Genomic DNA, 15,197 nt, shown 5'->3' with positions numbered 1-15,197 from the left:
AAAAACTTCAAAAGGTTAATATTTATTTTACACATTTATTTTGCACTAACATTTCTTTTTATTTTGTTTTTGGAGTTGGGCTTGTTTTCAACATAATTTATAATACACAATATACTTTACTCCTAACTTGTAACTGATGATTAATGTGTGCTCTTACATACCCAAAATACGTTGCATAATCATGAGATTGGATCGAATTGAATTTTAAGAATTAATTGTGACAAAAATACATAATTTTCTTGGTGTTCAATGGGGGTTTGTTTTTATTTATTAATAATTTTTCTTTTGTTTTTCTATAGATAAAGCGCGAAACGATAGAAACACAGCAACAGTTTAGTTCAAACGTAAATAGCACTTAATTGTAGATAATCTGTATTGCACGATCGATCTATGGTTATCTACAAGATACATTTCGTTTTGGTAAGCCAACCCTCTAAGCGTATTCCATGGGAAATTTATGACCAAATTTAGCTCACTGTTTTTTTCTGAGTATCTTTAAAATCGCATTCTAAACGTTAAATCGAAACATCAACAAGTGGCGCAGTTTGCAGCGATCTAATAGTACGATTTCGATTTGCTAGTTCCAGACGCACATATGCTTCGTGTAGACAGTATTTGTAATTTATCTTAGTTAGACCTAAGTACGAGTATAGTTTTTAGCTCAAACACCAGCGTATAAATATTGTCATAAAACATGGTTTTTTCTTTTGTCATTTTCATGTATAATTTTGCTAAATGTACATTGATTTTGTGGGGAGAGGAGTTGTGTGTGTTTTCATTAGCTTTAGCTTTGATGAAAATTCCATTTATGATTGTTTGCTTCTAACGCTTTATTGCCTACGAGAGTTGACCCACCTAGCCATCCAAATACTAAATAGGAGATGCGGGGATCGCAGGTCCTGGTCAACCACCATCTTATACATGTATTCGTATTTTCTTGTGGAATTATTGCCTACTTTTGTGAGCAATGGAATTGCATTGTGGCTTGTGCAAAAATATAGCATACTTTGCTGCTTCAGTGATTACGTTCAATGGGGGAAACATCGAGGAAATAACGATCTTACTGATCGTTTGTAGGTGAAGCAAGTTGAACCATCAAAAGAGAAGGAAATACTTTAAAGGAGTGGTGGGTTAGAGTTGATAAAAGAGCTGGAAGTCATTCAATTGCTTTGGCATTCACATTCCAGTGCCGCACGTAAATGAATTAATAAAGAATAAATATAAACAGAAAATACAAAATTATAATATTAATGTATATCATGTAAATTTTATTTAAACATAGTTCAGCGTGCTGAGGCAGTAGGAAGTCCCCTACACGCACCCCTTATGCTGTATGTACACAATTTAGAAATGAACTACGTATCTGATGAAGTCGTCAGCTTCGAAGCAAAGTGCCCAGAATGCTTGGCAATTAAATAAATGTCTAATACAAAGTACGCTCTAGAGTATAACACATTTTAAATAAACGTTGTGGATCTCTACATATTTAAATACATCTTCAACGCGTTTCATACATACAATCAATACAGTTTGAATCGTTCGTTAAATAATACTTAATAATTACCAATGTTTTCCGTTTTGTTTTTCACAAATTAAATTTGGACAAAATTGAAGCTAGTTTGGAATGCATTTACAAATAATTTCCATATTAACAAATCATAATTGGCTTATAACAGTCTAAAACATACGTACAATTATCTGGCCACAAGACCTGGCCAATTAGATAACAAAAAAGAACATAGATTTTTAATAGACGGATTTAAATATTGCAAATTATTACGCAAGCACTTGGACTGAGTTTGAAGGTGTCGTTTCTGAATCAATCCTCTTCGTCGTCCGCTTTGAGACAGTTAACACACATAGTTCCACTAGATATAATTCAACGTGTTTCTTTTTAGTGATTGGCGTAGGACACAACTACAGGTTTCGTAGAGACTTATTAATAGAGTTCATAGGTATATTTCACATAGGCTACTTTCCTTTAGCTATTTATGGAAATTGTTTCGTTTCTGCTTCCTTCTCTCTTCACTCCGTTCGTTTTAGCGTATAGTATATAAATTGGTGTATACATATAAATAGTCAAACTTATTTGTTTTTCATTTAAATAGTAATAATATAAATATATATATTGTGTATATATATGTGTGTATGTATATAGCATTTGTTTTAGTGTTTTTTTCGCTCAATGTTCAACATTATAATATAATTTTCTTATCTGCATCCGTTTGTGTGTGTGCTATTTCCGTGGAATTTCTATTTGTTTCTTCTTTCAAACTTTATAATTTTCCTTTGCAAATATATATATATATATTATATATAATTGGTTTCCTTTTCGATTTAATATTTAATTACGCCTTTGTGTGTGTGTGTAGGGTTTTAATGTTTGCTGTCTATGAGGTTAGAGCCCTTGGTGTGAGTGAGTTAGTGGATGTGTGGGTGTTGTACGTATGAGCTCCTGGCTGCGGGACCGCTTATAACGCACCAAATGGATCGAGTGGGACGCCGACGCCTTTATTGCCTCCATTCTGCGTCGCCTGCATGGGCTGCATAATGCCCGATGTCGCATTACTGTGCGGCGCCGCCATCATCGTCGGCTGCACCCCAGTCAAAGGGGCTGCTCCCTGCTGCCCCATCATAGTTGGCTGCCCCATCACCGGCATTCCCTACAAGAGTCATGGAAATTGGCATTAGTCATCGTTCTCGTTCTTAAATCTTCAATTCATGCACTGGAAGAAGGGCAATACTTTTATTAATTGCTATTGGACAGACTCAAAATGCTACAAAAAATCAGTGGTGGGGTAAGATAGTTGTCGCTTCGGGGCCGCCGTGAGCTTTGGAAAATAGTTTCTACATTCTTTGGAATCATACGAAAGTTAGTAGTAGTGAGAGTGGTCTACGAGTAGTCTAGGGAAAATAATTGAAACATTTAAGAAACTCAAAAACAGTGCAACATAATAATGCAATTTAGTTCAGAGACGAGAATCACAGAGGAGGATTGCTGACTGGGCACCAAAACCAAATTAGGAATCGGTTTTCTTCGAAAGTTTAGGAGGAGAAGTCAACCGAAGTTATATAGTGCTGGAGAGAGATGATAGATTTCGATTGACAATCATAATTTAAACATAGAATAGAATAGAACAAAAAGGATATCACAGAATGGAAACGATAATTTAGGGTTTTTAAGGTTTACAAAAAAAAACGGCAAATGAGGTTAAAACCAAAATGGTATTTATTTGTAGTAACACTTCATTCTGTTCTCTTTTTTTCTTCAATTTTAAAATTTGTATTGGTTTTCGTTTTTTATTGATCTTAATTCGCTGGTTTTTAGCATCTTCTTACCTGCATATAATTTGGCATTACAGGATAACTAGCTTGTATATACGGATGATTGATTGTGATTGGCGCAGGACTTACGGTCATGCCATGTGCCTACGTTATATTGATATTGATATTGGTATATTGATAGAATATATATTGATATATATCACAAACACACACACAGACAGCATTAACACAGGCGCATCGTGAGTGGTCATTGGTGGTATGGTATCGTTTGTCGTTTGTTTGTTTGTTTTTTATCGGTTTCAATATATATTTATATATTTAGTAGTGATTCAATTCAATTCGATTCGGTTACGATTTTGCGGTATGCGTTGGGATAGTTGAGATATAAAGCAAACATAAAATAAAGAAAAGAAAGTAAGTGATAGTTCATATATATATCCATATACTTGGTTGAAATGCAAAATAAAAACGTAAATAATAATGAAATCAAGAAAATATTGTATGGAAGTACATGTGATTTCGTCGCCTGCGTGTGTTGTGTGTCTGCCCGACGAGGTGTGCCACAAAAGTTAGTCCTAGTGCCTGTATATATCCAAGTGCTAGTGTGTTCTGTGGGCATAGTGTGTGACCCAGAAATAAAGGCAAAACTTACAACCCGCCATAATTTGTTTTTACACTTTGATTCTCTGGTCTTTTGCAAATTCACAAATTGTATATAATAAGAAAGGTGAGACAACATTTAGAAATTTAAAAAAGAGGGACTGTCACAAAGTAAGGATATATAAAAAAAAATACGATAAATTTGTTCCAATCCGAGTAAAGAAATATTCTTAAGCAAGCTATAATAAAAATTTGCATACAGATCAAGATTACACTGGAAATCAAGGGAACCAAGTAGCTCAAGTTGTAAATCGATTTGTGCAATTATAAATAAACATTAATTTGGATAAGGAAAATAAGGTAGAACTGTGTGGTATTGTACATGACGACGACGTGTAGCCTAGAGTGTGAGGTGACACAAAATTGGTAAATAAAACTAAATGGAAAAACAATGCATTTACATAAGTACAAGAGTTCAAAATTAGTTTTGATTCCTTTCTGGCATTTGAATTATATTCGCTTTGCTTCGCTGCTTTTTCGCATTCGACATTCTAGTGATTTTTCAGTGTGTTTCGAATTATTTATACATTTGAATCTCTCGGCTAAGATCGAAGGCAACGCGTTAATCGAGTCTTTCAGAGATTGTGACTGGCATTCTTAACGGATTCTTTGCGAGTAGTAGTTGTGGTTTGAGTAGAGTAGTTCGGTAGACAGTAGAGAGTAGAGTTAGAGTAGGCAACACTCACCATTGGACGATAGCCAGCACCAGTTGTAGCCGCCATTGGTTGGGGTGTCCAATTAGCACCTGGTTTCGCTGTATTTTTAGGTGAATTCCATTGCACGGGTCTATGAGATAATGGGGTAAGAGAGTAATGATATATAGACGAAATCAATGAACACGGCATTTGAATTTGGGGGATTTTTGTTCTATCTAAAAACAGATTCTCTGCGTGATTTCGAGCTATTTTCTTTTTGGATGGACTTTATGTACACACACATGGAGCATGAATATGGACACGGATTTATATGGACGGGACCGGGGACTCTTAGATTTTCAAGGATTCAGGGATCGTCAGGGTATACGGAAAATGGCTAATCAAACTGAACTTTGATTGAAGACTCCCATCGATCTATTGAGAGTGTTAAGGATGACATGGGACTGATGTTCCTGACCTCACTTTCGAACACACGCACATACAACTATCGTATCGTTTTCGTTTCGATCTCGATTTACTCACTTTGCACTTGCCGTTTTATTTATATTTAAGTTATCGACTAGGGACATTAGCGAGCTATCCAAATCGCCGGTTATTATCTTCCCAGTGCCCAGTGCTGGGGCCTGCTGCTCCTGCTGCTGGTGCTGGTTCTGGTTCTGGCTCTGGCCCTGGAGCAGGAACTGCGGCTGGTGCTGCTGGTGATGGTTCTGCTGCTGGAGCGCGAGGATCGAACTGCTATTGCCGGCATAACCTGTGGCGACAACGTTCATTTGATTGCTGTTGCTGTTGCTGTTGCTGCTGGCGGAGGCCGGCTTAAGGACATCGCCCAAGGCATCGAAGCCTTATTTGTATACACATTTCAGATTTCACATTTCGATGTGGTGGGAGGACAGCCATAGCCAGAGTGCACCGATTTTAGCAGACATTTATACACAGAGACAAACACATTGGATATATGATGTATACAGAGATATGCATAAACAATGAAGCCGATGAAGCCCAGGGATATTTTGGTATTTGATGGTTTTGTCGAGTTAGCGTTGAGTTTGTTGATTGCCGTCGAAATTTCATATTTTCAGTTTCGAATGGATTTGGTTATTTTTCATTTTCGATTATATCATTTTGCCAGCGTAATTATAAAACACACAAATTGTTTTAGCGTTTTATAGAGATTGTAAATGTTCGAATATATGGATTTGTGCCACCAACATTAACATGAGACAATGTGAGGTTGTTTTTTAGTTTTGATATTTTTTTTACGAACATAAGAGAGAGAAAAAGAGAAAAAATAACATTTACAAAATAAATAACATGAATTTGCATTGTACTTATACATATATCCATATTTTGGAATTGGTTTGTTTTGTTTTCTAATGATTGTATTAATATATTAGGTTGTTAGCTACGAGCACATGATAAGTACATGGTAAGATTATTTACAAAAGCAACTCAACCAGGAATGTATAAATGGTTATGGAATTTTCGCATATTTTTAAGTATAACTGAGGCACAACACTTGGTTAGAACATAGGCTACAGAAATTAACTTGAATTTTATAGTTAAGTAATTTTCCCACACTCATTAGACAAAAAAAAAACAGTAAGAAAAGCTCACAAAATTCATTAAACTAAACAGTTAGTAAGGCTTAAATTTGTGTTTACAGAAATACCACACATACCCACAACTAATTTAATAATTATATCATTTTAAAATACAAAATTCCCATAAAAAAATGAACAAGATCATTTACAAAGCAAAAAACAAGTGGGAAGCAAAGACAGTCTAAACATCAAGATGCATAACGCCATACAATTTCCTTTTAAGCTCTCAACAATTGAAATGTATAGTCGTTATTGATCTTATTATTACAAGGACTTTGTAGAAAAGATATCAACGCAGCTTTCAGCTAATGACAGGACAACTTCAAAATCATTTGGACTGTAAAATATTAACAGGACACGAGCAGACGACAGACGAGTGGGCAAAGCGTGTTCTTTTTTGGTGTGGATGAGGACAAAGCTCGGAGGAGGAAACGCTGTGCCCGCTGCAGCACTACAAGCCAGTGACGGGGCAAGCTTTGTACAGAAACAAAGCACGAGCACAGAGGGAGATACATATGCTTGTTGTGGTCTATGGAGTTTGAGTTCGTTCGCATTGTGGAGCAGCGCCAAAGATTCACCTGGGGGAAACTGAGCTGATGCCGTCGTCGCTGGCTGCTGTTGCTGGTGGCTTTGCTCCCAATACTGATGCTGCTGCTGTTGCTGCTGCAGGTGGAATACTTGCTGGGACTGGTGCTGGTGTTGCTGATCCATGAAATTGATATTTTGGCCAAACGGCGAGGCAGCAGGTGCAGCAGCGACTTGCATTTGGGCTTGGGGCAACGATGCGTCATCGAAAAATGGATTTGGCAACGACATCGACGCTGTGTGAAAGTCAACGCAAACATTTACAGGAAATAATATTTAAAAAACTTAAGTAAAATAAATCGAATCTTGGTGCAAAACTAACATTGTAGGAGATCGAGAATAACAAAAACGAATTCTGATCATCAGAACGCTGGATGTAGGACCCCCAAATCTAGCTTTAAAAATTAAATGAATTACAAAATCAGGCGTAACAATAAACATGCTAAAATACATTAGTCCTTCTTAATCCAAACACACACCAAAATTAGATAGTTCATTTAGCTTAGTTTAAGGTTTAGTTACAACTTAGGAAACCGCTCCGATTTGCACTCAATTTAATAATAATAATAATTATAAGGAGTTAGTGACACTGCGTATAATATATTGTTAATAACTTGCTTGTATTAAAATCATAGCTTGCAGTTAGGAATGAATGAAGACTGAAGGCCGTTGGAGGGACTTACCTGCCGGTTCCGTATTACCAAAAACGGATGAGAAATTACTATCGGAAACGAATGCATTTGTAGCAGCAGCGGAGGAAACTGAAGCGCCATTGAAACCTATGTTTGTTTGTTTATTTCGGATTTATATATTTTTTTGTGGTATTTGGTTTTGTTGGGTGTTGTGTGGGCGGTGGTCGGTGGGCGATGGTTTAGCAGTTTGTTTTGGTATTGATTATCGTTACCGTTGTCGTTGAGGTTCGGTGTCGTTTTTTGTTTCGGGTTGGAAAAAAACAGTGATGAAAAAATAAAGAGTAACAATACATTAGACAAGAATTCAAAAGGAAATAAAAACTTACAAAAATAATCAAGGAATCGAGAATAGAATAGAATAAAAATATAAAGTTATGATTACAGTATAATGGATAATGGTGCGTGAACATTGTGTGCAAAAAGACGGCTAGGCCGGAGTGAGATAGATAAACAGAGATAGAAAGAGAGAGGCAGTGGTGAAGGACGTCTAGAGCGCCCGAAAGGTGTGCTCCTCTTGGCTTCTGGCCCTTACGGATACGTAATATAAACACATAAGATCACTACACTTACACACCGATTCTTATATATGTACAGGACGAAATAAGGAGCAGGTGAAATCATAAACGCTAGTTTTTTGTAAACTCTAACTTAGGGCAAAATAATAAGGAAATTATAACATGCTACCGTTATTATGCATCCATAAATTATTGGCATTGAGTGCAGCACCTGTTGCTCCTGCAGCGCCACCGGCGCTGGCCTCGAACATGTCGGCGAACGGATTACCCAACTGCAGCAGGTCGTCGGAGGCCTTGGTGGTGGCCTGACCCTGGGTCGCTGCTGCAGCAGCAGCGGGCTGCGCCGACGCGGCACCGAACAGATCAACTATCGGCTGGCCAGCCTGTGCGGCTGGCGGCGACGATAGAAATGGATTTGTTAGTGCAGCGCTAGCGCCAGCAGCACCGCTGCTGGTGGGCGACGATACCTTGGACTAGGCGGGGAACAGGCAGAGAAATTGATTAAACACTGGCTTCCAGAAACGCGCCATTGACTCACCTTGTACTGGTTCATGGCAGCCTCCTCCTCCGCCAACACCTGGGCCTTGAGCTGCTCGTCGATGCCATTGGTGGTATCGAATTTGGTGGAAGCAGCCGCTGTTCCGAATGCCGAGCTAGTGGAAGAGAGTGCAGTGACAGCGGATTTTACATTGCGTTGATTGCTACAGATTTGCAAGGCATCGGTATCGGGCACAAGTTACAAAAGAAATCAAGCATGAAATAAAAGAAATTAAAAGAATAAGTACAACAAATTCTAAAAAATAAATCAATAACTAATTAGAGTATTATCAATAATCAGAGTATATAAATAACATTGAATTATTTTTACATTTTGTATTAAAAACTTAAGATACTATTAAAATGACAACGGAAATGATGAATTAATATATAAAGTTCCAAAGACCTTTAAAAAAATGACCTACATTTAATAAAACTTGGAAGTCAAATGATTAAACTCAAATTATGAATACAAAACGGAAGATTAAGGAAATAAAATTATTGGAATCTCACAATAAATATCCTAAATCACACACCTTGATGATTGCGTGGGCGTATTGGCGGCGGACACCTTGCGACCCTCCAGCGTGGCCAAATGCTGCTCTAAAGCATCCAGCAGGGAGCTAGGAGCCTTGGTCAAGTCGGGAATGTCTCCCTTGTCAATGCCCACATTCTAAAATAGATAACAAATATTAAATTACATGAAGTTTTGTTGAATAGGCGACGTGACTTACCTCGGCCACTTTTAAGAACTCTCCAACACGATCCATGCGCACCAGGAACTTCTTGTAGAGATCCAATGCATCGCGTGCTTGTTTCTTGTTCATGTCAAAGTATTTTTCAAGCAAATTGATGATGCCATCGTTGTAGCAAGCGAACAGGCGTATGAGATCGCGAAATAGGAGCATAAAGCTCATGTTGATGACGCCTAAAAATGGATAGTAAAAAAATTTAGTTAATAATTCGATAACAAAGTAATTTTTATTATTTATTGTACCATTGGACAAGTCGTTGGACTGGCAGTCAAACTCCAGAAGTGCATCCAATTGTGCCTGCAAAACTGGCAAAGTCTTCAGAAGTTTGTCCGCGTTCATGCTGCGCAGCGAGCCCTCCTCTTTGCTACAAAAATAAATAGATAACGAAACAAATCAATTAGAACACAACTATATACAATGTGTGAATGATGTGCTATTAGTTACCCTCGCTTGACTTTGCAAAAGTCAAAGGCCATGGCTCGATAGGAGAGCGACTTCTCATTCAAATACTTGGCGTAGCGACGAATAAAGGGCGACATATCGTAACCTGTTGATTGATCAGATATTAGACAAAGTTCTCTTCATAGCATCTACGGAGAACACAGACAATTTAGGCAACGCCAAATGGGAAACTTAAAACGATAATTTCATTGTTAGTCAATTTGGATATATATTTTAAGCTAAAACAAATTTTAGTCACAACCAGAAAGGAATACAACGTCTACAGCCCGATAGAAAAGAAGTTATAGCCAATTGCCAGTAGCAGCTTCTGCATTATACTCACCCATTCTGCCACCCGGAACGCCCATGCCACCATCTGTATAAGGTTTACATTGTTCGATTTGGAATATTAAGATTGGATAATTGCATTTTTCAAGTTGTTTGTTAGCCAGCATGATGTTGTATGAGGGTCAGTAAGCAGCGCATTTCGGTATTAATTAATTTTTGATTAGAAATTATTGTTAATCGAATAAAAGTACAAATGAACAAGCCAAACGTTCGCGGAGCAGCATTCGCCAGATAAAAAAGTAGAGAATGAGAGAGGAATGAATGTAAGCATTAGTTTATAATATTTAAATCTTTAATGCGTTTATGGGAACTTCTTAGGGAAGCTCAACAGGACGATGTTTGTATACCTTGCACAGTTCCTTTGTCCAGAAAGGAGCTGAGATTGAATGTAGAATTGCTTGAAGCCAGATATTGCATGAAACGCTGTAAATAATCAGAAAGGAGGGAAGCAATAGTTATTAAATAAACAACATATAATTTGATTGGGCAGAGATGTTCTTTGTGCAAACCTATAATTATCTTTCTAATAAATATATATACCTAAAAATACCAAGCACTGGAGAGTCCAAGCTTGATAATCTTCCACACATTCAGCTAAATTAATTTCAATTCATTCATGCCTTCGGTCAGAGGAAGCTATGTAAATGCCTTGGCAAATACATATTCCCAAAAGATTGGGCTGAGCAAATAAAAGCAGAGGAAAAAACAAATGACGATAAGCTCTGTAAGAGGCAAAATACTTATGAATAAGGCGTGAGACATAGCAAGTAATCATTAAACATGAAAGAGAGTCAAACAGAAGAAAACAAATAACAAGATTCTCGCCATAAACGTGACCTTTTCTATGGACACTGTCCACATTCCATAAATGAAATGCAATGAAACTAAATAGATTACCTCATTACGATACCCTAAATGAACGCAAAAAGGCGAGCAAAGCTTTGACAAAATCATATATATTTAATACAACGCCCCTAAGCTGCAAAACAAAACACCAGATACAGATAAAGATAAAGACACGCATACGAACCTCATTGCCATATGCCATCAGATGATGTGTGGTTATCAGCGACTTGTAGACGACCACCCAGTTGGCGTTCTGGGAACGCTCGATAAGTAAATTGGCCAGATGGGGTATCGATACATTCGGCTCGTTTGTGCAATGCACCAAATCTGGAGAGAAACAAAGGTTTAAAAATCAATTTCAGTTTATTTAAGATGTATAAATAATAGCAAACTAACATCGTAAGTTTTATTTTGTTTATCTAGTTAATATTTCAACAAAATGTATAGTAAGTTTTGTATAATCGCAGTAAGAAATGTTTACATATTTAATGCAGTATTAATTAAATCTATAATCTCCTAACTTGTAAATACAAAACTCAACCTAATACTTATAAGCTTTTAGCTTTTGCATTCAAATATATTCATATGACTTCTAGTGTGACTACAAAACTCCCATAAATTAAATCATCTTGTTGTTTGTCTCTTATCGGTCGCGACTCGTGCTTATCTTTAACTTTGTATTGAAGCCGCTAAACTCAAACTCGATGCACAAAATCAGCAAAGACGAAACATTTGAGGCGGAATAAAAAAAAACATAAAGCTATGATAAGCGCTGAAGCCCATTGTGGTCTTTATCATGCTGTTTCTGTTCGAAGCAATTTCCATTTCACTTGGCGAGTGTCTGTCGCTGAACGGAATATGTATATACATAATTGCCAACCAAATCGAGGGGCGTTACACAAGCTGGAGCAGATGTTTGTCCGCTTGGAAGAACGGATAGACGCCGGACCAGACCTATCAGTGATTCATGCGGGAAAGTAAATGTGAAAATTGATAGGCCCTTGTAAGCAAGCTGGGGAAATATACACGAACACAATGATCTGTCTCTATTTACAACGCTATTTCTATTCATAAAGAACTCAGTATTCAAAAAGCTAAGGTACTCCATTGATACTTTATTTAATTACTGCTTACATCTTTTGGTTAAACTGAACCCTATTCTTATGGTTTAAATTTATCAGAACTTTGTTGGTTCTGTGAATTCACAACTAGTTTTATTTTAAAGCCGAAAGTCGTTAACAAAAGAAACTAGAGAAAGAGGTAAAACAAACACATTCAAGTTGAAAGATTCTACCTGTTGTGGGTATTTAAATTGTTTATATGTATTCTCGAGATCAGGTTTAATCTGAGGAGTGCTTAGAAACTATTGATTATTGGAAGCTAAAGACAAGTAAAGGGTTATACTTCAAGGTCTTTTTACAACTCATTTAATGCATTTGTTTATATTTATATTTCATCAAGCCCTTAGGAGAACAATATCATAATTCTATGGAATTCAATCAGATGTGTGTGTAAACTTAATTTAGGTTACATATTCCGGCGATTGTCTCTGCTCTGTTGCCCACAATTGAAACTCATTTATTTCCAATCGTTGACACACTCCCAATTCGCTGTCAAGTCTGTTTTTGTGGCAAATGGAATACAATGTTTATGTGGCAAGTAAAGCCCCATAGGGTTTGTTGTTCTTGTTGCCCTCTTTTATTCCCATTGAACTGATGAGTCATCTCAGAAAAGTTTTGCAAAACCAGCGCAAAAACCAGGTCACCACGCGCATAGAACTAGCCAAAAAACCAGATTCCAACAGGAATATCATCAAGATATTGAGTCTCATTAGAAATCTAAAGGCTTAAGCAAAATCCGGCGAATTAATGGGAAAAAGCTTGTGCATAAATTTGGCAAACAATGACACCGCAACAACACAATGTTGGGTGCTTTCGTAGGCGTTTCAAGCCATTTAAATGTCCTACAACCACAACTACATACACGTGCTGCCGTGGGAAAGTGACGTAACATTAGAAAGAGAGCGCTAGACATTGCGAGAGAGGGGAATAGCAATCAATGACGAACGGAGTCCACAAACACCAGCAGCTGAGGCACAGGTGCACTTGGGGTGGCGGGTGGTGTTTTCACGGAGGCTCTGTGGACCGCAATCAGCGGGCTCGTTTCCAGAAAACTTTGTGATTATCACACAAAAACAAAAATATATGTGAAGATGGTTGTGGCTGAAGGAGGGAGACGCAAACTGGTTGTAACTGAATGGGATTTGTTTGACTTTCGCAGCGAGTAACTGTTGTAATCGCGAGGGCACTGAGAGAAAATATTTGTTATCAGTAAAAAACTCTTGAAAGGGACTGTAGATATAGGAATTGTTCATGGGCTTGGTGTACAAGATTTTAATTAGTAAGCCCAGTGTTTTGGTGTAAATTATAAATGACTCTGGGACACGAAATCAGGTTGTACATCTCTTATCATATTAATTAGGGCTCATTATTTCTCCCTGTGTGGTAACTAGGAAATGTAACGGTGATTTTACGCAACGAGAGAGGGCTTTTGAAAGCGAGAGAGGAAAACTCACAGTCCAAGTGCTTCTTCTTCGGGCCAATGCATTCCTCCGTGGTGGCCTTGCAAACGGACTTGGCGAGTCCTTGGCCCGCAAGGCTGTGACGGGCAGCCAGCAGCCTGTCGTTGATCGTTTGCCCTGCCATGGTCATGATGAAGCTGTTGTTGTTGTACCTGCTCCCGCACGCTGGCTTTTATTTACTTGATTAATTTAATTATGCACCCAAGGAGCGGACCACACCGACAGAACACACACACAATCGGAGGGGGACACAAACACCGACACGCAGGCACAGAGAGACACACGGGCAAAGCGAGCAAGCAAGAGGGTATTGATTGATTGAGAATAATTCCAAGGGGAAAATTCTTCTACGCGAGCCCCACGACAAATCAAACGGTTCACGATAGCTGCTACTTATGCCACGAGCACTACACAATTTAACGCCGCGTTTGATGCGCTCTCTAACCGGTGCCTAAAGCTGAAACGCGATTTTTTAATTCTATATTTTTTTCCCTGCCACAAATCGATAATGGCGACCCTGTGTGTGTTGGAGATGTCGCTATCGATTGTATCGGATGGACGTTACGAAAACTATCTAGGTATCGATATTCGGCATCGTATTATCGATGGTTCCAAACATTAGCCGCATTAATATTGATAAACGCCGAATTCGATCCGATTTTTCTGTTCACAAGAATTGTGTGCCCATTGTTAACCCGATCAAAAGGTTAATGTGTACAGAGCGAACTTATGAGCAAGTTGTTATCGATTGACATTTCTAACGTAACGAACGAAAAATATCGATATCACTACGTAATAACGTATAATAACGTATCTTAAGAAAATTACCATCGACAAAAACAAGGTGGTGTCGTTTTCCCAATGTTTTATTTATTATTAATTTGGATTTTTATTGAAAATGTAAATAGATATGGCTTTAAGAAATTATTTTTGTGCTGCGTATACCATAAACATAAAATATACATATACATGTAAATCGATATTTTCACTTTTCTTCAGGTAAGTCCTATGTCATAACATAGCCAAAACGGAAATAATTTTAATTTGAAAAAGCATTTCTATACTAGTTTTTATTATTGATCAATAATATATACATATGGCTATAGGATCGGCTATGATTTCTTCACAGCGTTGGAAGCTTCTGACTGATATTATAAAACGGGGAAAGGCTAAAATAATAATCATGTTTTTTGTTTGGTTAATTATTTAGTAATTTTCTGTTATATTTAAGATCTTATTTTTATTAACTTAGTTTATAAATGGAAAATTTCAAATTAAGTCAGAATTTGGTTAACGCGTCCAGACCTGTATTTGTTGGCAAAAACAAATGGACTTAAGCATAATCTGTTTTCAAAGGGATTAGGAAAATAAACAAGCAGCTGTGGTTTTATGACCTGACCCAAATTTGCTTTTAAATTTTCCGCGCACCTGGAAATTTTAGTGCTCTAAAAGGTATGCGGGCAATTAATATCAGGTAGCAGCCCTGCGCTTCTGAGGATGGCACAAATGGCCAAGGTGCAAAAACATCGATGAAACATCAATGTCTCCATACATCGATGTTCTTCCACCTCTACGCCCTACCTTCTAGTTAATGTGCACAAGCGAGACAGATGAAGCACAATCGATATGCATAATAAACTATCGATGGTAATGGCACTAGTTCGATTCCCCATGAGCTACAATCGATAGTTTTCC

At 37.6% G+C, this 15,197-nt stretch overlaps 1 protein-coding gene across 49 annotated transcripts; it reads right to left on the bottom strand.

The window, feature by feature from the left end:
- Positions 1-15: 15 nt before the first annotated feature.
- On the bottom strand, positions 16-14,269 carry lap (phosphatidylinositol-binding clathrin assembly protein lap). 49 transcript variants are annotated; one of them, XM_020958550.2, is made up of 16 exons: positions 13,497-14,269; positions 11,106-11,248; positions 10,423-10,498; positions 10,071-10,103; positions 9,731-9,833; positions 9,529-9,650; positions 9,266-9,459; positions 9,068-9,204; positions 8,533-8,695; positions 8,164-8,467; positions 7,471-7,566; positions 6,781-7,023; positions 5,124-5,442; positions 4,632-4,731; positions 3,340-3,429; positions 16-2,663 (listed from the first exon to the last, which is right to left on the bottom strand). In XM_020958550.2, exons 1-16 carry the CDS (start codon positions 13,630-13,632, stop codon positions 2,472-2,474), a joined length of 2,451 nt encoding a protein of 816 aa, XP_020814209.2. In that variant the 5' UTR covers positions 13,633-14,269; the 3' UTR covers positions 16-2,471. The 49 variants fall into 49 exon arrangements, with proteins under 49 accessions (XP_020814209.2, XP_020814216.2, XP_020814211.2 ...); XM_020958557.2 differs by having other exon boundaries at positions 5,124-5,352; XM_020958552.2 differs by having other exon boundaries at positions 8,206-8,467.
- Between the last annotated feature and the right edge of the window lie 928 nt (positions 14,270-15,197).

This window comes from Drosophila serrata, unplaced genomic scaffold, assembly GCF_035046125.1.
Source record: "Drosophila serrata isolate PLE 108 unplaced genomic scaffold, ASM3504612v1 contig_241, whole genome shotgun sequence".
NCBI lineage: Eukaryota > Metazoa > Arthropoda > Insecta > Diptera > Drosophilidae > Drosophila > Drosophila serrata.
This window is presented reverse-complemented; position numbering and strand designations above follow the sequence as displayed.